Source organism: Cokeromyces recurvatus (assembly GCF_025118155.1).
Source record: "Cokeromyces recurvatus strain NRRL 2243 chromosome Unknown BX663scaffold_5, whole genome shotgun sequence".
In the NCBI taxonomy this organism is placed as follows: domain Eukaryota; kingdom Fungi; phylum Mucoromycota; class Mucoromycetes; order Mucorales; family Mucoraceae; genus Cokeromyces; species Cokeromyces recurvatus.
Genome location: NW_026251391.1, coordinates 15,845 through 40,328, shown reverse-complemented (window position 1 = coordinate 40,328; position 24,484 = coordinate 15,845). Strand labels below are relative to the sequence as shown.

Sequence of the window (24,484 nt, the reverse complement as noted above, 5' to 3'; positions counted from 1 at the left end):
TCATATGAAATTGTCGGTTTTCTGATCCACTATTATCATAACATTGGTACCTGCACTACATATGGAGCCCAATATTACAGAGTATAAATAATGATTGTAACCAAGACCTGGTGGCTCTAGGTCTTTCTTTCTTACGAATAATAAAAACCCTACATTCTACGTATCTGAATTACTTTAATTGGCTTTATTATTTCAAAAACGATAGTTCACTCACTCCATCAAACTCACAGAAACGCTCCTTATTGTCCTAAGTAATTTGAATCTGGGATATTCTCCATGAGGATTGTTCATTCCGGGATCATTCAAGTTAGGTGAATCATATCCTAATCTGGATGATCATCATAGTAGTCTGATAGTCTATTAGTGTCCTTTCTTGTTAAATGGAACAAGACTATAGCTTCTTGTTTATACATTCACCCAAAAACTAGGCGTGTCTCAATATATCCCACTTTTATACTGATGTCACACTTTCATATTGGTGTCCCAATTCAATTTTGAAACGACCCATTTTTTTCTCATTGGCCCAACCTAGTTTCTTTGACTGTAATAATAGTAGTAGTAGTAAAGATGAAATGAAATAATAATAATAATAATAATAATAATAATAATAATAATAATAATAATAATAGTATAATATTAATAATTAGTATAATACAGGTAATAACTTTTTTTATTAGTATTACACTAAAATAAAGATGTTTTTTTTAACTGCTGTATAAATACTATAAAACAATTGCAGAAATAATAATAGATAAATCATTTCCAGAATTCTGCATTGTATCGTTATAGCAAAAGGAAAACATTATCCCCTCTCTCTTGTTATTATTATGCAACAATGGGTGAATAAATAATATGTTCGAAGCATTATCATGATAGGCAGTTTTTTTTTCTTTCTCTCTCTCTTTGTAAAATAATTATAAACTTTTGCAGTAAGATAGGAACGATGATTAAAAGTTCTTTTTCTTTTTTTTTTTGCAAAATCATATTACCAAAAAAAGGAAACCGAGAAGAAAAATGAGGAGTAAGAGAATTGAACTCTTGACCTTCAGATTTGGAATCTGACGCTCTACCAATTAAGCTAACCCCCCATTTGTTGATTTTGAAATTCGTCTCTAGTACATGTAATTAATAATATAAATTGAAAGTCCGAAAACCAATAAGAAGCCTCAAAAATATGTGACTATTATAAAATTCTGGAGTTGTTGAAATTATGTCTACTTAATATTTGGAATTATGCTGTATTATATTTGAAGATGATGATCATGTCTATTCAAGCACTAGATTGAATAGTAGACGCTTAATATAATTATATCTATTTTTACAATCAAGCTAATAGAATCAAATTATTGTTCATTACGTAATAAAAAAATGTTGTTTAAATAAATATGTGTATAGTATTGCATTTTACAGGTAATTAGCAATAATTTGACTTCTTACATTAAAAGTATTATAATACTTAATAGTATAGATATAGACAATGAAAAAAAAAAAAAACTATGAGCTCCCTTAGTAAATTTAAATAAATAAAATTAACTAATCAGGTGCTATCTATCTTTTTATTATTATTCTTATTAAACTAAAAGGGTTGTTACCATAGTGATAATGAAGAGCACACAATGTCTATATTCAATATACCAAATACATACACGAATTGTTTATCACGTTAAAATTAAATAATGTCTTTAAAAAAAAAAAAGAGGATATGTAGCTTAAATCCAATTAAATATCGTTCTTAAATATAAGACCAAAATATAACATAAATATATAATATATGTAAAGCTGGAAAAGTAGATTATGTATTAACATCATTTAAGCTGGTATTATATTATAGGTTCTAAAATCGAATTATTTTTAAATAATGACAAAATTTCAAGAGTTAATGGATAAATAGAATCAATTTTACTATTATAACAGCAACACTGTTGAATAAACAACCTATAAAAAACATTACTATTTAAGAAAGGAGATATTTAAAGTAATTCCAAGTAGTTATAGTTAATTAGAGTATAGTAGGTTCAAAGAGATCAAGCGCCGTGCATATTAACAGATAATATCCATCGATACAAGAAGGTATGTTAGAGAAATTGTGATGGAATTTGCTTTTAAGATATACTTATGACCAGTTGTATATATATGAACAATATCATTAATACCACCCTTTTTTTTAATAATAAGTAACAATATATACATGCTTAGCAATATATTCAATACCAATATAAGAATTTATACTGGTTTCTTTTCTTTTCATGAGGTATGTACATAAAATCATAAAAAAGGAAATATTGCTATGTAATATACCAAAAATAAAGTTTGCTTATGTATCTCATTATGCTTGTAATTTCATTTTGTTTAAAACATTTTTTTTTTTTTATTTATTTATTCATGAGACATAAATAATCTTTGAGACATTCGACGTGAAAATAATATTAATAATGATTTTATTTTATTTTATTTCATTTTATTTTTTAATTCATCCCATTTGCTTCTGAAAGTTATCTTTCAATTAAAATGCCCTTTATCTATACAAGAGAATGGAATACCACAAGTCCTAGCGATTTGATGTCTGACTCTGAGTTATCCGTATCTCCAATCACATCCATTTTAAGTGACCTTTTTCCCTCTTACCAAGAAGAGGAAGACAATAATGCAGATAGCGCTACTACTAATACCACTACCACTAATACTATAGAGTCTACCGAAACTGCTGCAGACCCTGATATCACTACTACTACTATAATGTCTAATGCAACCATTACTGTAAACAATGATACAGCATCTTATCCTATGAATAATTATATGTCTTGTATCCCTATTCTTGATACTGCCTCTTCTTTCCATCAAGATAATTTCACTGAAAAAGATTTTCTTAGATTCAAGGACCTTTATTATAATTCATCTGTATTATTAGGAGATAAATCTTCTAAATCCTAATCAAAAGTAAAGTTAACGAGATTGATTCATTATACGTGTAATATATATATATATATATATGATCGTAATTACTGGATATTTATATAATTAAATACAATTAAATGTTGATGTTGGTAATTAAATGGTAGTAGTAGTAGTAGTGGTGGTGGTGGTGGTGATGGTGGATACCTTTGCTATAAGCTAATAAGAAATAATAATAATAAAAAAAAATTGATTCGAGAGGCTTATTTTGACATAATTTGTTTAGACAAAATCAACTAAATTCATTTAATGATCTGCCAAATCCAATGAAAAGGATTATTTAATAATATATTATGGTAGAAGATACTTGTGTCTTTTTTTTTTTTTTTTTTTTTTTTTTTTTTTTTTTTTTGTAAAATAATACATATTTGTGAAGAATGATAGAAAAGAAAACACTAAGAGAGTTCATTATATTTGAATAATGGGTTAAAAAAACTTCCTGAATAGAATAGTTATACTCGCGTTCATATCACTAATAGTATAATAGATCATATCCAGTATCATTATCATCTACCCATATTTGTATTTTTATTTAAAAAAAAAAGATGCTATACAGCCAAGTTTATATATATATATATATCGTATAGAAACTATGTAGAAAACAAAATTGTATATTTTAATAGTTTGACTAGTTCGTTCATTTTGTGTATTTATTCAGTCTTTTGTATAATGACAATTATTCCCTTTTGTTATAATGAAAAGAAATATAATGTTCTTATTATGCAAGAGAGCAGAAAAAATGACGTATAAATTTCATTTCTTTTTATATTTTAACAATTAAAATTATGCATTTATTACATATGACCTCTCTCTCTCTCTATAACCCTTTCTTTGTTAAATATGAAGACTGCTCAAAATGATATTTTTGAAATAGCAAGTTTGCAACAATTGCACATGCTAAATTTTGATATAGTTTATGCAGATGGAGGCGAATTTGGGTAATTAAAAAAAAAAAAAAAGTTCGTTAATAGAGATAACACGTTAAAAAAGAAATTTCCAATTGTTAGATCTATGTACGGTATTCATAATATCCTGCTAAATAACGGATCAGTTTATTGGTAGTACATGTATTATATATACACATACGTGTATTTTAAACTTTATCTTGTATATAGCTCTAGGAGACGTGGCGCTATTAATATACTAACTCAATATCGTGGATATGTCGAAAGTGGCATAATTACCGATAAGACTTGCTCTATCTCCAAAATGGTCATAAGAGCACCTCGATTTGGGTAAATAACAATAGTAATAAATAGATAGAGGATAACGACATCATAAAATATCTAGTTTTACTGCTCCATGTAAAGATGGCTTAATATTCATTTCTCATAAAGAAATCAATGTTTCAGGTAATAAATTTGATACCCACAATATACATATTTATCTAAATAAACTATACAAATATAGACACAGCTATGTTTGATCATTTCACAAAGCAAGATTACGAAGATTATGTGAAAACGAAAATGGAATCACATGATGGTATCTTAGATGATAATGATCCAGTTGCTTGGTTTACCTTGACTAATGAGGAAGACATAACCACTATTATTAACTTAAATTTTAGGTTGAGTAATTTAATAATAATATCCATTTATATTCATCATTTATCTTAGATCTGGAAAATATGTCCTAATCAAATTATTAAGAGCTTATGATTATAATGGATCTGCAGAAAATATTGACATTCAATATATTGGATTCATTGGTTGTTCAGGTCCAAGAGCTTTTGGTTGGGCCAAACTATGTTGAAAGTTATTCATGTAAAAGGATACTTTTTTTTTTTTTTTTTTTTTTTTTTTGTTTCTTTTTGTTCTTATCTTTGTAAATAAATTTTCACAATGGAAAGTGTATAATTTCTACTGGCTTTTAATTTTCAACAGTTTACAATCAAAAAAAAAAAAAAAAAAAGAAAAAAAAAAGCATTTTTATTTTATATATCTATTTATATATACACAATTATATATATATATATTTATTCATCTACTGCCACATTTCGTCTTGAATTCCTTAAGTTTAATAATTTATTTAAAGATTACACGTACTTAGCAGACCTTAAATGTCTGCCGAATTATCTACATTAATGACCGATCAAAAACCTACAGTAAGAAGAGGAAGACCTAGAAAGCATCCTATTACAGAATTAAAGCCCCTTCAACCCGTCAACCATTCACCTACACCAGAACAGCCTAGAGAGGAACGATCCTACAAGGACTTTTATCCTGATTTAGATATTAAAGAGCCATTAGCTCTTATTAGTAGAGAACCATCGACAGAACCTCCATCCGATGATTTTAAACAGCTTATGACTGTCAGTACATTACCTATACCTCGTTTTCAAAAAATCAACGATAAACATGATCAGCAATGCCGACATACTAAACAAGATGATGATGAAGATGGATTAGATCTTCATTCTCATTTCTTTCATCGACCCAAGAATCATTATATACGTTACATAGGTAAAATAACCATACAGATGACTAACTTAACAGGCGTTTCTTATCATTCCTTTAATAATTATAGAGCCTTCAGAGAAAGAACTATTTGAAATGGTTGAATATGATATGGACGAACAAGGTTAGATTAGACAAAATATGTAGCATATGAGCTGAATTTAACATCATGTCCTAATATAGATGAAGCATGGTTAAAGATTTATAATAAGGAGCGTAAAAAGGAAAATGTGGGGCAAATCTCTTGTGAATTATTTGAAGCCATTATCGACAAATTAGAAAAAGAATGGTTCAATTTGGTATTCTATTTACAAGTGTTTTTATTTATTTATTTTTTTTTAAGTTATTTATACCCTTTTCGTGTTAGGTTAAAAATTTACCAAAAAAGCCAACTGAAGAACCCCTTTTACCTGAGGATTCAAAATGTGCTGTTTGTGACGATGGAGAATGCGAAAACAGTAACGCCATTGTATTCTGTGATGGCTGTAACCTGGCTGTCCATCAAGGTAATTACTTTACGTATACCTTTATATATATATATTAGAGTGCTTTTTATTTACTTACAACATATAATAGATTGCTATGGTATACCTTATATTCCTGAAGGTCAATGGCTTTGTAGAAAATGTATGATTTCTCCCGAAAACCCTGTATCCTGCATCTTTTGCCCCTTTGAGGGAGGTGCGTTCAAACAAACGACGACGAATCAATGGGCACATTTACTCTGTGCCATCTGGATACCCGAAGTCACCCTCAGTAACTCTGTCTATATGGAGCCAATTGATAATATAGCCCTCATACCCAAAAGTCGTTGGAAACTGACCTGTTATATTTGCCGTCGACGTCGCCATCACAGTGCTTGCATTCAATGCGATAATAAGCATTGTTTTGTCGCCTTTCATGTGACCTGTGCACGATGGGCAAGGCTCTGCATGCGTATGAAGTTGCTACATCACCATGACGAAGATGAGAGCAATGACGATGGTAATCATGATTCGAGTAGTGGAGTTGTCCTAAAGGCTTATTGTGATCGCCATACGCCTCGTGATTACAAGGAGCAAGTGGATGTTGAACGTATGGTAGCCATGGCCCAAAATTGGTTTGCAGATCAGCAACACAAACGGATCATGCCACAAAAACGATATGTGGACGAAGAAGATAAAGAGGAAAACACGAATGAGTTTCATGGAGAGGAACAAATGTTATTATTAGCTACAAAGGCAGCAAGAGCTCATCAGCATCAGTATACGGCTGGAGCAGCACCCATTGCGCCTGAATATATTATTCACAAACTAGAAAATTTACCCCATGTTAAACAAGCTAGCCGACTTAAGAAAAAAGCTGAGCTAATTGAAAGTATTTGTCGATATTGGTCTTTAAAACGTGAGTCAAGAAGAGGAGCGCCACTTTTAAAGAGACTTCATTTAGAACCATGGACAGCATCAGCATCTCAATTAAAACAGACAGAAGTAGAGAAAGCGCATAAAGCATCTGTAAGTGTAAAAAAAAAAAAAAAAAAAAAAAAAAAAGACAATTATATATGTATGTATATATGTATATGCATGTCTGTATATTTATTATTATCATTGTTATTTTTTTTTTAAGTCTATGATGAGTTTACGTGCTGACCTCGAGAAGGTTAGAATGCTTTCTGAACAAGTACAAAAGCGAGAACGACAAAAACTTGAACGTATTCGTAAACAAAAGGCTTATTTAGAAACCATTCTCTATCCTCTTGAGCATATTTTACAAGGGATCCTTGAGCAACTTATAGAAACAGATAAACGTGAATTTTTTCGATACCCAGTGACGCCGGATATTGCACCTGATTATAATGAAATTATTGAAAGTCCAATGTCGTTTTCTATAATGCAAGAAAAAATGGTCTCGCATCAATATATGACGATAGAAGAATTTGAGGCAGATTTGCAATTAATTTGGAAAAACTGTATGACATATAATCAAACGGATACAATCTATTACAAAGCTGCGCAAAAGTTGGATAAGTTAACGAATGAATTGATAACGCAGGCTCAATATGATTACAAGGGATTAAAGATTGTGCCAGAGACAGGTATCTTGGACATTAAAATAGATCCAAATATTTTCACATACGGTAAAGAAAAAAAATCAACAACTGTTGAAAACAAGGACAACAGCCAGCTTGATGTGTTGGATAGTATCAGCAGCAGTCTAAGTAGTGAAGAGGCAACCCTTAGTAATAATAATAATAGTAGTAGTAGAAAGAAGCGTGCCATTTCAATAGAAGATGATGAAGAAAGTCGAAAGAAGCGCCGTACATCACCAAAAGAAAAGAAAAAGAAAGCGATACGTATTGTGACGCGAAGTATGACAGAAAGAAATAAGCGCGAATTACGATCAAGAACGATTGATAAGGATCCGATTCATTCATCAATAAGTAATGGAATACATTTAACATCCTTAAAAAAAAAACGAAGGAGAGCAACAATGTCATCACCTTGTGCTGTACAAGAAGAGAAGCCAACAATAAAGAAAGAAAATGATCTAGTACCTGATATCCAAAAAGACAGGCTTACATCATCATCACCATCAACAACAACAACAACAATAACAAGATCAAGATCATCCACTCCAAGATCATTAACGCCAAGATCATCAACTCCAGTTACTAAAAAAAAAGTTGAATTCAAAGATGGAGAAATTGTCTGGGCTCGTGTTCGTGGATTCCCTCCCCATCCAGCAATGGTATAATTAAAGAAATGAAAAAAATAAAGAAAAAATAAAAGATGTGTTTGAACAGAATAAATTGAACTTATATAAATATACAATTGTTTAGATTGTAGATCCTTCTGTGACAAACAAAACAATACCCGAAAATGTCCTTTCATTAAAACCACCGCATCAAATCTTGGTTCAATTCTTTCTTGTTGGCGATTCACATACTTGGTAAATTCAAAATATATATATATATATACACGTCATTGGAAGTATAATAAACTTATTCTTTATTTAGGGGTTGGATTGATAAATCAGAGATTCATGTTTTAGGTGATTTAGATACGGACATTGACATGTTATTACAAACTAAAAAGTCAAAAAAATCTTATCGTATTCGAGAAGTAAAAAATGGATATCGTCATGTTTGTTATTCTTTACTTCAAATTGATCCACAAATAGCTTTAACAAGCGTTTTTAAACAAAAATAATATTACATAATAATAAAGAAAAGATATCCATGCTGCATTGCATACTAATAAAATAATTTAAATAAAGAAAACAGCAAGTATTATCAAGAATTAGAAAGATTTTATTTATCAATATTGAAAAAGGATTTGTAGTGAAAAATGCATTTTTTTTTTGAACACATTAATTTGTGAAATACTACACAACAAATCATTTTTGTATTTTTTTCTTTTCTTTTTTATTTCTTTTTGTCTACTATTTTATATATAATTCTTCTTCTTTTTTTTTGTTTTTTGTTTTTTTTTGTTTTTTTCAATCAACACTGTCGAATCTATTTAACAATAATACTCAACAAGTAGATCCTAATATTGATCTCTTGACAAAACAAGTAGATGAAGGGTTTGCTTCATCTTCTTCGCTCGAAGACGTTCAATCTTTCTTAGTCATTCAACGCAAAAAGTCACATACTATCAACCAGCAATTTTCTTCAACTATCAATAATGATGTCATGTCTAGCTATAGTAAAATCAAAATGGCATCAATAGAATCCCTCTTATGGATTGGATCATCTTTTTGGGTTTTTTATCGGTTGTTCAAGATTCATTATCTTGATAATCATGTTATAGCAGGTAGGAGAAGGCAAAAATAAACGGAAATATATATATATATACATACATTTGTATTGATAAAATCATTTACATTAGGTTGGATTGGTAGCATTTGGTTAGGAATCCTCTTGGTTCGCATTTCAACAAAATCTAAACGAGGTTTAATGAAACATGACGAGTCAAGCAGTAGTAGCACAACTGCAACTACAACAGCAGCTGCCTATTCTTCTTCTGAAGATGATAAAGGAAAACTAAAGAAAAGGATACATAATATGAAGCAGCAACAGGTGTATTCTATGAATCGTATTTTTGGTGCTAGTAAATCGTCTTTTAGGTAAGTATTATGGTTCTAATAATTGACATATTAAACTAATTGCTTCATAATTTAGAGGCAACGCAGATGACGGGTTAAAGTGCGGTGTTTTACTATTGCCTATGGTAGCAGTTGCTAAATTAATAGATGCATCGAATAATGCCATGGATGAATATTATATGGGTAAATAGTGATAATAAAGGCAAGTATAGCTTGAACTAACAGTTTTTTTCTTTGAATTATATATGTATACATATACATATAAAAGCTTATCTTCAAGTTAGAATAGAGCTTATAGTATTCATGAGTATTCTCTTTTTACTACTTGTCTTTATTAACGATTATTTACATCCTCTAAAACGTATAATTCGCAAACGTGGTTTATTTATTTCGAGTATCTGTGTAGCTGCACTCTGTACGACTGTTTTAACAAATTGGACTTCATTAACTCCTCAATTATCACAACAAACAACCAATCTAACCATTTTTTCTATCACTATTTTTCAGTGGTTTTTATATATTTGTGTTGTGACTCTTAAGAAGTGTTTTACGTTAGGAGAAATGTGTATTATATCACAAGCTGGTGCAGTTGTAGTACATGGAGCAACTGAATACATCTATTCAGCGGTAAAAAAAAAAAAAAAAAGAAAAGAAAAAAAAAAACTTGTCTACATTATTTATGATAAAAAACTAATTTATTGTATATTCATATAAATATATATGTATATTTAGTATTATCCTGAACAAGCGCCTAGCTATATTCATTATGGTGATATTTCAACAGTTACCGTACTAAGTCATGCTGTAGTAGTTGGTATGATTTTTATCGGTATCCTTACTTATCCTTTACTTCGACAGTCAAGACGTTTAGCTCAAAAACCGTATTGGCGTTCTTCAATAAAAACTACAAACAATGCCAAAATAATTTGCGGTATTGCATTTTATTTTTTGACAGCCATAATTGTATTTTTTATTATTGCCCCTTTATGTAAAACGATTACAGGTGAAAACCCTTTCATGTGGTAATGATCTTAAAAAAAAGAAGTATGGACTGCAAATATACTAACTATTTAATGCTTCTATTCTTTATAGGACGCTCGATTTTCTGTACATGTCACCATCACGTATGGTATTATGCTTATATTGGGCATTGATGGTTATTACAACTGTAGTTATTTGGGTCCTTGTATTAGATTTTTATCCCCAACCATCACATGATTATTATTCAAGCCTAGAAACGAAAATATTGACGAGTGCATTAAATAAGAAACGAAAATTATTTCATGCCTTAGCAGTTATTATGTTTGTACCTGGTGTATTATTTGAGGTAATTATCATTAGGCATGAATGAAGATGTATTCTCGTATTTATTTATTTATTTTATTTTATTTTATTTTTTTTAGAAAATATTCTTGCAATTGGCTTTTAGCGTTGCATTATCAGGCTTTATTTATCTTGAATACCTAAGATATTTCGCTATTTGGCCATGGGGAAAGAGTCTTCATGTCTTTTTGACGGAATTCATTGATAGCCGCGATCTGGGGCCCGTTATCTTGAGCCATATTTATCTTTTATTGGGATGTGCAAGCCCTGTTTGGCTCGGAAGTTCAAATGTGCTGGCAAGCCTTGCTGGTATCTTATCTTTAGGTTTTGGAGATGCGGCAGCTTCATTAGTTGGAAAATATATGGGTCGTATCGTTTGGCCAGGCACAAAAAAGACAGTTGAAGGTACAATAGCATTTATTATGACTATTTTTGTAAGTTCTATAGTGGTTGTCTATATTGCGGCTATTATTAGTGTAGACAATGCTGTACAATTTGTTGCCTTGGCTGGCCGAGGTAAGTGGTTGAGCTACTTGGTGATAATTACTTTAGCAGGTAATATATATACATATTTATATATATATATTATATTGAAGAGAAAGTATACTAAACTGTATTTAATATTATAGGTTTATTAGAAGCTTTCTCTACACAGAATGATAACATTATTATACCACTTTATATGTACGTTCTTGTTGTCTTGAGCAATTAAACCATCTAAAGTATCGTAAATAAAAGGATTTTGTACACGTAATATAGATTAATTTATGCCCTTAATAATAAAGATGTGTTTTATGAATATTTATTGTAATTACTTTATCTTTTGTGCAAATGCTACGTTTAAGAAGTAATAATATCATACATGCCTCTTCTACCTTATTTTAACTGCTTCCTTTTCTGCTTGACTATCTCAGTTGTAGTAATGTATACTCTATTTATTATTATGAGAGACTATATTGTATTTCAATAGAAACAATAATCCACTCATATTAATATTTGTATATATTAATGCGTCTTTTTTTTTTTTTTTTGGTTTTGGTTTTGCCCTTAGCAGGCTGTAATATAATAATATAGGCTTAATAATAATAGTAACAGAGAAATCAAGTCGGTAACCTTATTCCAATTGTATACGTACATCATAATTGAGCATGGTGTATAACTATGTTAATGAAAAAAACCCTGAATAGGTTTGTGTGCCATAGAATAGTGATATATACTGCTGCAGCACCATACCACTCTAATATATTATTTTGAAACAATAATCATAGTTTATTTTCTTTCTTTCACTTCTTTAAATATGTATATGTATATGTATGTGTATATAATAACAATTTACTTTTATTAATATAATTCAGAAAATAATAATAATATGATTATTTATTTATATAAACCTATGACAATGCATTTATATGTAACAAAAACCCAAATGAGAGAGAGAAAGAAAAAAAAATGCCATAAAATGTGTAAAAATTCAATTAGTCTGCCTTTGCCAAAAGCAAACAAGTACGATTAGGGATATAGACTTGGAGCCAATTAGCTCTACTATCCCAATCTTCAGGTGTAGTAAAGAATTCTGTATCATTATCTACACGTCCATGGCCTAAGAATTGTTTATCATCCGAATTTAAAATGATCTTATACTTGCCAGCTTCATTCACGCCTACACGGTAATCTACGAAGGATTGAGTAGGATGGAAATTGAAAATGAACAAGACACCAGCACGCTCAAAGACGATGATTTTATCGCCTTCATTTTTACGTGAGACATAGCCTTGAGGGGAATGCAACCATCCATACTTATCTTCTGTCCTTTGCATAGCACGATCCCATTCATTTAAATACTTGTAACGTAAGAGGTGATCGTCAATCAAGTTAAATTGACGACGAGCGTATTGGAAGCTAGAGTTATTACCTGCACGAGGGAAATCAAGCCATTCGGGGTGACCAAATTCATTACCTTCAAAGTTCAAATAACCTTCACCACCTAAGCCATGTGTGATCATACGAATCATCTTATGCAAGGCCAAACCACGGTCAATGATAGGTGTCAAGGGGGTCAAATCTGACATGTTGGTATACATTTCCTTATCCATTAACCAAAAGGCTAATGTCTTATCACCTACGAGAGCTTGATCGTGAGATTCACAATAACCAATTGTGTTTTCAAGGTAACGACGATTTGTCAAGATATGAACAACATGACCCATATTCCAATCATCATCAGACAGTTCCTTGAGCATCTTAATCCACATATCGGGGATAGCCATGGAGAGACGATAGTCAAAGCCTAACCCACCTTCACGTACAGGACGACAGGAACCTGGCATACCAGAGACGTCTTCAGCAATCGTAACCACGTCAGGGTATCTCTCGTGTAAGAAATGATTAGCTAATTGAACATACATGACGCCTTCATCGTCAACGGTGTCACCAAAGTATTCATGATAATCTCCAGAGAAGCCATAGCCGATACCATGATGTTTATAAAGCATCGAGGTTACACCATCAAATCGGAAACCGTCAAACTGGAAGACGTCCATCCAATAACGCAAATTGGACATTAAGAAACGCATTACTTCATAATTACCATAGTTGAAAAGACGAGAATCCCAGAGGTCGTGACGTCCTTTGCCACCTTCGTGGAAGTAGCAATGATCAGAACCATCAAACATATTAAGACCATCGATCACATTCTTACAGGCGTGTGAGTGAACCAAATCGAGAAGAACGGTAATACCCATACCATGAGCAGTATCAATAAGTTCCTTAAGATCGTCTGGTGTACCATAACGACTCGAGGGAGCAAAGAAGGAAGTCACTTGATAACCAAAGGAAGCATAATAAGCATGTTCCATAACAGCCATCAATTGGATTGTATTATAACCATCATAGGCAATACGAGGTAAGACATTTTTGGTAAACTCCTTATAGGTTGCACAACGTGGTTCGGGAGAAGAGATACCAACTATAGATAAGATAATGAATCATTAATATATAATATACATATATATTTAATACAGAATTTTCTTTTTTTCTTCTTGGAATTAGTTTATTTTACCATGTGCTTCGTAAACACGAATTGATTGAGGTCTCTTAGGACGTGAGTTTTTAAAGACATACTGTTGCTCAGGGTTCCAAAAGATAGCATCGTAGGCTGCGCTTACGCTAAGATCTTGTGTAACATATTTAATCCAAGCAGGTAAACGATAAATGCGTTCACCAGTATTAGGTAATGTCATTGTAATCTAAATTATAAAAAAGAAAGATGGGTAACCAGTACTAAAAAAAAAATCGAATAGTATATATAGTATATAAATATTACCTTTATCTTACTTCCATGAGGAATAGCTACTTTTCCGTCTTTGGTAGGAGGCACGGTAATAGAAAATACACCAAATTTATCTTTGACCATAACATGAGCATTTACGTCCCAGTTATCTAAACGAAAAAAGGAAAAAAAAAAAAAAAAAAAGATGTTTATATACAATGACTCCGCTACAAAACCACTTTTTTATTTTCCATCCCCCACCCCTCCACATTACTTATCCCCAACAAAACTTACTGAAATCACCCACCAAACTAGCTGTAACAGCATTAGGGGCCCATTCACGATAAATAACACTATTGTCAGACTGAACATTTAAACCATAATATTCATAACCTTTCGTAAATTCTTCATAACCCAAAGAAGACTTGATACTTTCATCATACTTTTTAAACATAGCATATCTATTATAAGACAATTCAATATTCATGAGTCTCCCCTACTCTCATAAATTTAATAAACTACAAACAGATATTACCTTTCTCTAAGTGATCCGTTAAAGGGTTCTAACCAAGGGTCAATGACAGAAAGACCGGTACCATCAGCTGGCATAGTCAAGACACGTCCAGGGGAAACTTCTTCTTGAAAAGTAGAAACGCTATTGTTAGTAGTCATAATATGATAAAGTAACAAAGAGGAAGAAGAAGGAGAAAAATATAATAAATTAGAATTTTCTGTTTGAGTTTGCCTTTTATATCCTAAATAAGGGACTAACTCGAGTTATTGCTTTTTTTTTTTTTTTTTCGTTTTTTCAAGAAAATAAAACTCAGTATTAAAAGAAGAATGAAAGTCATCTTTGCATAACAAAGATTTTGTTAAATTGAGATGTAAAAATAAAGTCCTTTTGAAATCCAGAGTAACAAAGCAGCATCAGATGATATTATTTATTACTTGTTTGTTATTGAAGAAGAAGACTTCTTGACTTAATCATGAATAAAGTTAAAGTTGTCAATATTCAATAAATAAGAAGAATCTTTATTTATTGCGTATATTTAATATAACACATGCTTGTTATTATACACGCAAGTCGTTTTTTTATACAAAAGACAAAGATATTTTTAATTGTTTCAAAGACAGTAAAGAAATAAATAATTCAATTTTATTATGCAGAAAAAAAAAAACCCAGAATTTAATTGTTTTTGGTGTTGAGATATTTACAGAAACATATTTTTTTTTTTTCTAGATAAAAAAAAATGTCAAGTATAGAGGACTTAATTGGAAAACTAGCTTTAACTACAGTAACAACAGTATCTAGAATAGCTTTAAGTCATGCAACAAATGCTGCTATTGTAAGTAAACATGTCTAATATTGAAGTATATCTAACTTTATCATTATAGAAAAATGTTACTTCTTACATTACAACTCAATTACCAAAAAATAAACCTGATTCAAAAGAGATTCGTACTCTTCAACGTCATCTTGATCTCAAAATCAAAAATCTCAAGGTACATTGTATATAAACATAACATACTGATAAGATACGCACATATACACACATACTTATTTTTTTTTCCAAGTATAGCCAACTATTGACATTATTGCTCGATCTGTAGCAGACGGAAATAGTGATCTAGAACCCGCTTTAGAAATTTGCAATGACCTCAAATTAGACTTGGATACTTTTGCAACAAATACCTTAACAGATGCAGATCAAGTCAAAACGCGTCTCCGTCAACTGATTGCTAATGTTGATGATGCTATACCTTCTTTACACTTGGCCTTACGTTCCATCGAAAATAAAGTCAATCAAGCCATTGATCCTGCTAAACTCATTCAGGCATCCCATATCTTAACTGGCCATGAAGCTGCTACATTTCGAATTAAACTCTATTCACTGTTTTCAGCTAATTTAAGATCATCAGCAAATAATTTTACATGGAAAGAAGAGTTTCATAAAGCAGATTTGATTATCAAAGAGAAAAAAGGTGATAGTAAAGGATATGAGATGGTAATAACAGTGGATAAAAATGATGGTCTATATCACGATGATGATGAAGAAGAAACGAAACGTATTGTAGATGTAGGGCATATTAACCGCATGTATTATACACAGAGTGGACAATTATTAAATATCGAGGATGCAAAATCACCAGTTCTTGTATTCAAAGTTAGTAAACAAGATAATAATAATAATAAAAAGGAAGATGAAAAATTAGTTAAAGTAAAAGATGTTGCACCTGAGATTATAAAGGAAGAATTAAAGGAAGTGGATTGGTACGCAATTGGTCTATGGATAGAAGAAGATGAAAGTGAAAGCGAAAGTGAAAGTGAAAGTGAAAGCAACAAAAAAACAAAGTCACCAGAGCCATTTAGCTTGAATTTACTCTTATTAGAAGATGTCATTAAATTAGCTTTACTTGAAATAACAGAACAAATCAACCATATTTATGCCTCTGATGAATTAATCACTTTATACATGAAGAATAAATGAATAAAACCCGAATTTCAATAGTCGTATGTGCAACTTTCCCACCTTTTATTTTAAATAACTTTTAATAGTCCCCTCTTTCTCGTGACACTATTGTGAATTATAACTACAAAGCATAGGTAGTTTCTTGTTTTTTTTTTCTCTTCTCTTCTCTTATTATCTTCTTCTTAGTATGTACGATTATCCAGAAAAATTGATCGTAGTCCCTTTACATAATAATGAGATATTATTACCTGCTATTACTTTACGTCTCTTGATTCGTGGTAAACAAGCAGCAGAACTCACTAAAGCCTATTTTAAACAGCATTCATCTTCTATACAGCAAGATATTTATGTTGCTTGTATTCCTTTAAGACAAGGAGAAGAGAATCATGATGATGATGATGATGATGCTATCGTTTCACAGGCACCTCAAGTACCCTTACCCTCAAATATGTCAATAGCAGACAGCAACAACTTAGTCTCAATCAGAGACAGATATCGTCTTATTGGTTTTGGATGTCTAGCACGTATTGTACGCGTTCAAAGATCAGGAACTAATCTCTTTGGTGTCTTTGTGGAGGGAATTTGTCGGTTCAAACTGGATCGATTCACTCAAAATACACCCTCTATGCCTTTCGCTAATTACTGGACAGTCCATGTCCTTCATTACGATTATCCATCTACAGCCACAACTCTATTCAATAGAAAATTTATAAACCTAACAGAGAGTTTGATAGAGATCATGAAACAACATAGGATATCAAGTGATCTGTTGGAACAACTGATCAAAATAAGGGGCTCACATTCAGTCTCTGACTTTGCAGACTTCTTGACGTCTATCATTGATACAAGTTATGAAGAACGTTTGAAAATGTTAGAGACACATGATATAACAACGAGGTTAGAGATGATATGTGGATATTTAATGAGACAACTGAGTGTTCTAAAAATTTCTGGGGCTTTAGGAGGAGCACTAGAAGGAAAACTAACACGACACCAGCGTGAATTCTATCTTCGTCAACAAGTAAATAGATACATATACATATTCATATACATATTCATATATTTTCTATATACTAGTTGGAAGCTTTACAAGAGGATAGAACTAATAGTCATAATGATAATGATGATGATAATATCGCTGTATTAAATCAACGTTTAGTAAAAGCCAATTTACCAGAACATGCTATTCGTATTGCTCAGCGTGAACTAAAAAGATTAAAGAAAATGCAACTAACCAATTCTGAATGGGCTGTTGGATATAACTACCTCACTTGGCTAGCAGACTTACCCTGGTGTCGTTCTAGCGCTTTAATAGTCGACGTAGACCGCTCAAGACGACAATTGGATGCTGATCATTTTGGATTGCAAAAAATCAAGAAGCGAATCATTGAGTATATATCTGTATTGAAGACAAAAAAGGATTTAAAGGCACCTATCTTGTGTCTTGTGGGCCCAGTAAGTTTAGATACTATGAAATAATAATAATAATATTTAATTACTTTTTTGAAATATTTTAGCCTGGTGTAGGCAAGACATCTTTAGGAAAGTCGATTGCTCAATCGATGCAAAGAAAATTTCATCGTATTTCATTAGGCGGAATTCGAGATGAGGCAGAAATAAGGTATAATATCTATTAATAAAGTGTATATTTATTTATTTGTTCTGTAAGGGGGCATCGTCGTACATATGTTGGTGCTATGCCAGGTCTTATTATTCAAGCACTTTGCAAATGTCAAGTCAATAATCCTCTACTCCTTTTAGATGAAATAGATAAACTTGTACATCATTCACAGCATGGAAACCCTGCTGCTGCCCTTTTAGAAGTGCTTGATCCAGAGCAAAATTCAACCTTTAATGATCACTATCTTAATGTGGCCTTTGATTTATCTCAGGTCCTGTTTGTGGCAACGGCCAATAACTTGGATACAATTCCTGCGCCTTTATTAGACCGTATGGAAGTGATTGAGCTAGAAGGATATACGATCGAAGAAAAACTGGATATTACAAAACGACATTTGGCTCCAAAACAAATACAATATCATGGTATGAGGCTAGATCAAGTCATAATCAATGATCAAGCAATACTATTTATAATTGAAAGGTATACAAGAGAAAGTGGAGTACGTGAGCTAGAGAGACAATTAGGTGCTACTGTACGTGCTAAATGTGTGCAGTTTACTACATCACAGCAGCAATATGAACCAAATGTGGAGGTTAAACATATTGAATCAATATTAGGGGTAAAGGAAAAAAAAAAAGAGAGAGTAGACATAATTTTTCTTTATTTCTTTATTTATTTTTATTTTTTTCCCCAAAAAGAATACAAAGTTTGAAAAAGAAGTAACAGAAAGAGAAGCATATGCTGGTGTTGTAATTGGCTTAGCTTACATGAATCAGGGTAATAGTAGTATCTTATTTGTTGAGGCTACTAAAATGCCAGGTAATGGCCAATTACATTTGACAGGATCGCTCGGCACTGTTATTCAGGAATCAGCACAATTGGCTTTATCTTGGGTCAAATCTAACGCCTATACTTTAGGCTTAGTATCTCATTCAAAAGAGAAAATGGTTGAAAATGATGATATTCATATTCATTTTCCAAGTGGCTCCATTCCCAAAGATGGCCCTAGTGCAGGTAAAAAAAAAAAAAATTGAAAGCATAAAAAAAAAGAAAGTTTTTTTTTCTTAAATAAAGAAACTTATTTAGGTATTACACTTGTATGTGCACTTATTTCGCTTTATTCAAACAAACCAGTTCCAATTACAACAGCCATGACAGGGGAAATTTCACTTCGAGGCCAGGTTCTACCTGTTGGAGGAGTCAAATCTAAAGTGCTTGCAGCTCACCGAGCCGGTATACGTAGAATTATCTTACCGTTTAAAAATAAACGAGATATTGAAGATGTGCCCAATATAATACGTGATCAAATCGAATTTTGTTATGTCAAGACAATTTGGCATGTTCTTAGCTTTGTTTTTAACAATAAGCAACAAATTAGGATGGATGAAAGTCATTTATAAAAAAGAAAAGAAAAGAAAATAAAATAATTTATTTGGTTTTGATCATTCTTAATTTTGTAGGTGAATAAAGATAATTGTCAGCATATGATTTCTTAAGGAATTTTGTAACCTTAGGTTCCTGAACATAATAATTCCATCCTATAAATAATATATTTAGTAAAGGCGTTGTCTTTTTTTTTTTTTTTTTTTTTTTTTTTTTTTTTTTTTTTAAGGGATATATTATGAAATATACCTTGTCTTTCGGCAAAACGAATAGCATCTTCTTTAGAAAAGAACTTCAATGCTAAAGCTTGTTGATAATCCGAACTAAGAAAAAAAAAACCATGTATAAATAAATAACAAGTAAAATAAAACTATCATTTATACCTAGAAGCCCAACCCATTAAAGGGTTTTCCCATCTATTTCCTTCTTCTAAAATATCAAATTCGATACGCCAAAGTCTTGTACCATTTTTACCTTGTTGAGGAGATGAACGAGCAGGTCTGAAAATTCGAACAGTTCTGTCCAATAATTCCTCTATCCACACCCCCCCATCAAAAGAAAAAGAAAAAAAAAGAATAACAATTACAAACAAAATTAAATTAGTCATAATTTCAAGTGTTGTTTACCTGGTGCTCCTGAAAGGTTTTCTACAGTCCTGAGAGGCTCTTGAGCCAAATGTTGAATGTCTTTAGAATTAGAAGAGTTGAATCGTGCAAAAATACCGAGAGGTCGTTGTGTAGAACGTAAAAATGCAGCTGATGTCCTTGTGATGAGTGGGGAGGCCATTATGAAAAGCTAGTAGAATAAACAATAAATCGCAATGGTAAAACATTAATGTGGGGTTTATGAAAATAAGTCAAAAAAAAAAAAAGCTAGTCGGAACATGAATGATGACGTGAGTTTCAAGATTGTCCAATTAGAAGAAAGGTTGAATTAAACTTGCTGTAAAATAAAACTATCACGTAAATCAATTACATTATTACTTAATTGAGTATTTGCTAGTTGATTATTATTATTATTATTATTTAGTCATACTGCTGATAATAAAGATAGATGAATGAATGTATGTCATCAAGTCCTTTAAGAATATTCCATGATGTAATTAACCGCTTTCATATATAGCTTTGAAGCCATATATGTTGTATAATTATACATATGCACATAGCTTGTTATATTATATTCATCTCAAATGATTCACTAGAAATACAATATTAATTATTACATTTACGAATAAAGCACTTAAATAGCTTCCTCATAAGCACAAATGAACCATTGCAGTATATTCCTTTCATTTCTTAATGTAAAAGTTAAATGAAAGCAAAGTAGTATAGTACTTTCACAGAAAAAAAAAAAAACACCCTCTTTATTTTTATTTTTTTTTTCAATTATCATGTCTATACTATATCTATTTCATACTATTCTACCAAGCATTTTTATATCACACTGCTTCTTATATAGATCCAACAATTTCATTTGCTTTTTGCAATGCCTAATAATAAATAAATATGTATACATACATATTACTAAGTCTATTTTTTTTCTTTCTTTCTCTACTATTTCATACCTCAATCATATCCTTGCACTCTTTTCTTCTCTGTTTTGTAAATTCTGATTCTTTTAATAAATCATTTAAAACATCATGTTGATAAAGTTGTGCTAATAATTCGCGTTGAAGTTCTTCTTTAGAACGACTCACCAAATTAAGCATGATAGCCTTGGGTACCATATCAATCATTGTCCTCTTAACAATATTATAATAAGATTGAATTAATAACTTGATAACCTCAGTTTCCATATATTCTCGATCTGATAACGCACCTGTAGCTTTCAACGTAGCTGGTGGCTAAATAAAGCTATTCATTAGTATATATATATATATATATATATGTATGTATAAGTTATATAGCTTACAGTTTCCATAATACTTGTAGCCGTTCTTTTAGGAATTGATGAAGATGATAATGTCTTTTTATGTCCAGAAAAAAAGCTTCCAAATAAGGATCCATGACTTGATGAATCTTCACTCATTGCTGTTGCTATCGGTGTTACTGTTGATGTTTTACTGGCTGCCTTATTTAAATGTTGTTGTTCATTCGTTTGACGATGCTTTATTTGCTCATTTACTGCAGCAATCGCCTGATGTCCGTTTAAAAAATCAGGATGTGCTGTATTAATATAGCATGTCTCCATATCGACTAAATCTTTCACTAGTTTTGTCGTAGGATCTAAAGCCCCTTTAAAGAATCCCAAGATGATTTGATAAAATTTGTCTTTAAGAACAGGAAATCGTTTAAATACAGCTGTTTTAGCCAACAATTGAGTCAAGATACGTACTAACTCATCATAAACCATGTTGATGCAACGTACACTTGGCTCTTCTAGTCTCTTGATTTGCTGTTTGATAATCACTTCAAAGGCAGTGGTTGTTACAAAGAGAGCAGGTGAGGAACCTGATGAATTATAAAGGATAGTGCGAATATCAGCATCCTTCACTTGTTCTAAGGGATCAATATTTTTAATTCCATTTGCATACAATTCATGAAAGACAAAACTGATACGTGCACCACCTGATAACTCGAAATTTGACAATTCAGTTGATGTTCCATCAATGACCGACCTAAACTCATTACAAAACTCAGAGATAATGTTCAAGATCACATTTGCATCACCGCTATCTGTAGGTTCTCCTAAAGCAGCTAACTCCTGCTGGTATTTGACAAGAGCAGCCTGTATCTTTGCTTTTATCTCTGGTAGCGTATTTTTGATGTGATGCATTAAGATCATATTCAGTTTGCGTGCTAAAAAGGGGGTTCCACAGTACTGAGATTTAGACTGGTAGGCTGGATGTCTTTCAAAGAACTCACGTTCATCTTTAAGAGCCTCTGTGACAGACTTGTGCTGATCAATATCGCGTTGACCACGATTCACGACAGGCACATAACCTAATCGTAATGGTATAACTCGACCCGCCAAGATATCAATCACATCTGTACCTTCGTCCATCAAATCGACTTTAGTCAAAACACCAATTGTGCGTAATCCTTCAGGGTCGACATCGCGTGCAAGTTGGAGACCATCCGAATTAGCCAAGTCTGTGTTGGCAGCCGTCACTGCCAAAATAATTGAGTTGGGCTTACTAATGTACTTGAGAATCATGTCACGTACTTGTTTTTCAATATCTTTGGGCTGGTCTCCAACAGGCACTTTAGTAAGACCAGGCAAGTCAACCAATGTTAATGTTAAAACATTGGGAGAGTAGATACGTAAATTAATAGGTTGTGGTGAAATACCAGATTTATGACCTGTCTTAAGCTCAGTGTCCTTGATAATTTCCTCACGAATTTTTGAAAAGTCATAGAATTTTTTCTCAGGTAAATGAAGGAATTCACCCCATTCTGAATGTTCATCGTCATCTTTAGAAGCAGGTCGGTTAATAAGTTGAAGAATCTAATAGTAAAGATTAATTATATAAATATATATATATTTATCTGCATACATGAATTAACCAATTGTATAATCGTGTTTATAATTTACCAAAGGTCGACGAGTCACAATACCAGAGCCACGAGGAAGGAAATCACGTCCTACAATGTTTTCTAGAACTGAGCTTTTACCACTTGACTGGGAACCAATAACTGTAATTTGGGGAAGGTCAATCGGATTGTGAACGCCTACTGTGACAAATGCATCCTGGAGCTTATTGACTATGTATGAATAAGTTAATAGAGGCATTCATTGAAAAAAAAAAAAAAAAAAAAAAAGTCGTTGACTATAGTCACCTGTTTTTATAAGCTGTGAATCCATAACTTAACAATTAACAATAACAATAATAAAAAAAGAGAGAAAGAGAGAGAGAGAGAGAAAGAGAAAGATAGAATTTATTATATTTTATTTTAGAAATTTAAAGCCGCTCGGTATTGATAGCATTAAGAAATTCTTATAACCAATGATAATAAGGTAAATTTTGTTGATGGTAATACGGGTAATAGGCTTGTTGTTGTTGTAGTGGTTGTTGTGGTAAGTAATAGGACTGATTATGCAATAGCATAGGATTGTAATGGTTATGATGCGTAAGTTGTTGTTGCTGTTGATTCATTAAAAGTAATAAGTTTAATAGTTGCTGTTGTTGATTAAAAGAAGAACTCGTGTTTTGTAAAGGAATTTGAGGTATCGTGGCTAGGTTAGTTAATAGAGGCAGCAGCTGCTGTTGTTGATACTGATGTTGCTGTTGCTGTAGCTGTAGCTGCTGTTGTTGCTGTTGTTGTTGTTGTTGTTGTTGTTGCTGCTGCTGTTGCTGCTGCTGTTGTTGTTGTTGAATAGTTGTAGGTATCTGTATATTATTAGCGACATTAACTTGTGATTGTGGCAACCGCGGTTGGGTTACTACTCCATTTCTCATCGTAATAGCTTGCGGTTGATGATATCGTGGAGCTAAATGTAGTTTCTCTAAAATTGTTGTTAAGAAACTTGTTTGTCGAGGAAGTACTGTAGGTGGCAATATTGGTGGTAATCTTTGTTGTATAGGCTTATTAATGGGAAGAGGACCGGGAACTGAAACCGCTGCTGGTTGTAGAGACGGCGCTGCAGCAGTAGCAGCTACAGCTACAGAAGAGGGAATTGAATCAGGCGCATTATTAACTACTATAGGAGGAGAGGATGTTGAATTTTTTTGTTGTTGCAACCCAGTAGCAGCAGCGGCACTATTTTTAGTTTTAGAAGAAGTAGAAGTAGCACTTGTTATTGGTTCCTCCTCAGTCATTATTAAATAGATAGAAAGAAAGAAAAAAGGAAAGCAAAAAAAAAAGATGCTCACCAATTTTTTGTTATTGTTATTGTCATACTCTAACTGGAAGAATAAGAAGATCTTGTGATTTAATAAAATGAATATATTTTTTAAGAGTCCGTCCTATTGTTAACCCAA

The 24,484-nt window shown here is 31.8% G+C and overlaps 9 protein-coding genes and 1 non-coding gene across 10 annotated transcripts; 5 read left to right on the top strand and 5 right to left on the bottom strand.

Annotated features, from left to right (window-relative positions):
• Positions 1–1,015: 1,015 nt before the first annotated feature.
• On the bottom strand, positions 1,016–1,088 carry BX663DRAFT_t38. Its single transcript has one exon. It is a non-coding gene; the product is annotated as a tRNA-Trp (tRNA).
• A 2,681-nt stretch (positions 1,089–3,769) lies between these two features.
• Positions 3,770–4,725, top strand: BX663DRAFT_499499 (uncharacterized protein). The gene is made up of 6 exons (XM_051526190.1): positions 3,770–3,890; positions 3,960–4,010; positions 4,068–4,187; positions 4,243–4,304; positions 4,363–4,522; positions 4,572–4,725. The coding sequence occupies exons 1-6, from the start codon at positions 3,793–3,795 to the stop codon at positions 4,705–4,707; spliced, it is 627 nt and encodes a 208-aa protein (XP_051385357.1). The 5' UTR covers positions 3,770–3,792; the 3' UTR covers positions 4,708–4,725.
• Positions 4,726–4,889: 164 nt separating this feature from the next.
• Positions 4,890–8,685, top strand: BX663DRAFT_499491 (uncharacterized protein). Its single transcript, XM_051526189.1, has 8 exons — positions 4,890–5,417; positions 5,482–5,535; positions 5,595–5,710; positions 5,779–5,917; positions 5,988–6,904; positions 7,017–8,138; positions 8,230–8,339; positions 8,407–8,685. Exons 1-8 carry the CDS (start codon positions 5,015–5,017, stop codon positions 8,597–8,599), a joined length of 3,054 nt encoding a protein of 1,017 aa, XP_051385356.1. The 5' UTR covers positions 4,890–5,014; the 3' UTR covers positions 8,600–8,685.
• Positions 8,686–8,831: 146 nt separating this feature from the next.
• On the top strand, positions 8,832–11,610 carry BX663DRAFT_499487 (uncharacterized protein). The gene is made up of 8 exons (XM_051526188.1): positions 8,832–9,205; positions 9,281–9,518; positions 9,574–9,680; positions 9,766–10,124; positions 10,230–10,519; positions 10,590–10,824; positions 10,901–11,375; positions 11,450–11,610. The coding sequence occupies exons 1-8, from the start codon at positions 9,085–9,087 to the stop codon at positions 11,530–11,532; spliced, it is 1,908 nt and encodes a 635-aa protein (XP_051385355.1). The 5' UTR covers positions 8,832–9,084; the 3' UTR covers positions 11,533–11,610.
• Positions 11,611–12,295: 685 nt separating this feature from the next.
• On the bottom strand, positions 12,296–14,760 carry BX663DRAFT_429615 (1,4-alpha-glucan-branching enzyme GBE1; the record flags this gene model as incomplete). Its single annotated transcript, XM_051522744.1, has 5 exons — positions 12,296–13,785; positions 13,879–14,065; positions 14,143–14,258; positions 14,383–14,549; positions 14,624–14,760. The coding sequence occupies 5 exons, from the start codon at positions 14,758–14,760 to the stop codon at positions 12,296–12,298; spliced, it is 2,097 nt and encodes a 698-aa protein (XP_051385354.1).
• A 406-nt stretch (positions 14,761–15,166) lies between these two features.
• BX663DRAFT_279857 (RanGTP-binding protein-domain-containing protein) lies at positions 15,167–16,929 on the top strand. Its single transcript, XM_051521982.1, has 5 exons — positions 15,167–15,221; positions 15,329–15,434; positions 15,484–15,591; positions 15,669–16,693; positions 16,746–16,929. The coding sequence occupies exons 2-4, from the start codon at positions 15,339–15,341 to the stop codon at positions 16,575–16,577; spliced, it is 1,113 nt and encodes a 370-aa protein (XP_051385353.1). The 5' UTR covers positions 15,167–15,221; positions 15,329–15,338; the 3' UTR covers positions 16,578–16,693; positions 16,746–16,929.
• BX663DRAFT_279849 (ATP-dependent protease La) lies at positions 16,593–19,594 on the top strand. The gene is made up of 7 exons (XM_051521981.1): positions 16,593–16,693; positions 16,746–17,580; positions 17,637–18,014; positions 18,077–18,180; positions 18,229–18,799; positions 18,879–19,194; positions 19,267–19,594. The coding sequence occupies exons 2-7, from the start codon at positions 16,747–16,749 to the stop codon at positions 19,578–19,580; spliced, it is 2,517 nt and encodes an 838-aa protein (XP_051385352.1). The 5' UTR covers positions 16,593–16,693; position 16,746; the 3' UTR covers positions 19,581–19,594.
• On the bottom strand, positions 19,571–20,372 carry BX663DRAFT_499479 (ETC complex I subunit conserved region-domain-containing protein). The gene is made up of 4 exons (XM_051526187.1): positions 20,190–20,372; positions 19,947–20,097; positions 19,813–19,886; positions 19,571–19,718 (listed from the first exon to the last, which is right to left on the bottom strand). The coding sequence occupies exons 1-4, from the start codon at positions 20,347–20,349 to the stop codon at positions 19,609–19,611; spliced, it is 495 nt and encodes a 164-aa protein (XP_051385351.1). The 5' UTR covers positions 20,350–20,372; the 3' UTR covers positions 19,571–19,608.
• A 548-nt stretch (positions 20,373–20,920) lies between these two features.
• Positions 20,921–23,446, bottom strand: BX663DRAFT_499475 (Dynamin central region-domain-containing protein). Its single transcript, XM_051526186.1, has 5 exons — positions 23,343–23,446; positions 23,098–23,267; positions 21,475–23,010; positions 21,128–21,406; positions 20,921–21,052 (listed from the first exon to the last, which is right to left on the bottom strand). The coding sequence occupies exons 1-5, from the start codon at positions 23,365–23,367 to the stop codon at positions 21,014–21,016; spliced, it is 2,049 nt and encodes a 682-aa protein (XP_051385350.1). The 5' UTR covers positions 23,368–23,446; the 3' UTR covers positions 20,921–21,013.
• Positions 23,447–23,500: 54 nt separating this feature from the next.
• On the bottom strand, positions 23,501–24,322 carry BX663DRAFT_549373 (uncharacterized protein; the record flags this gene model as incomplete). Its single annotated transcript, XM_051531140.1, has 1 exon — positions 23,501–24,322. One exon carries the CDS (start codon positions 24,320–24,322, stop codon positions 23,501–23,503), a length of 822 nt encoding a protein of 273 aa, XP_051385349.1.
• Positions 24,323–24,484: the final 162 nt, after the last annotated feature.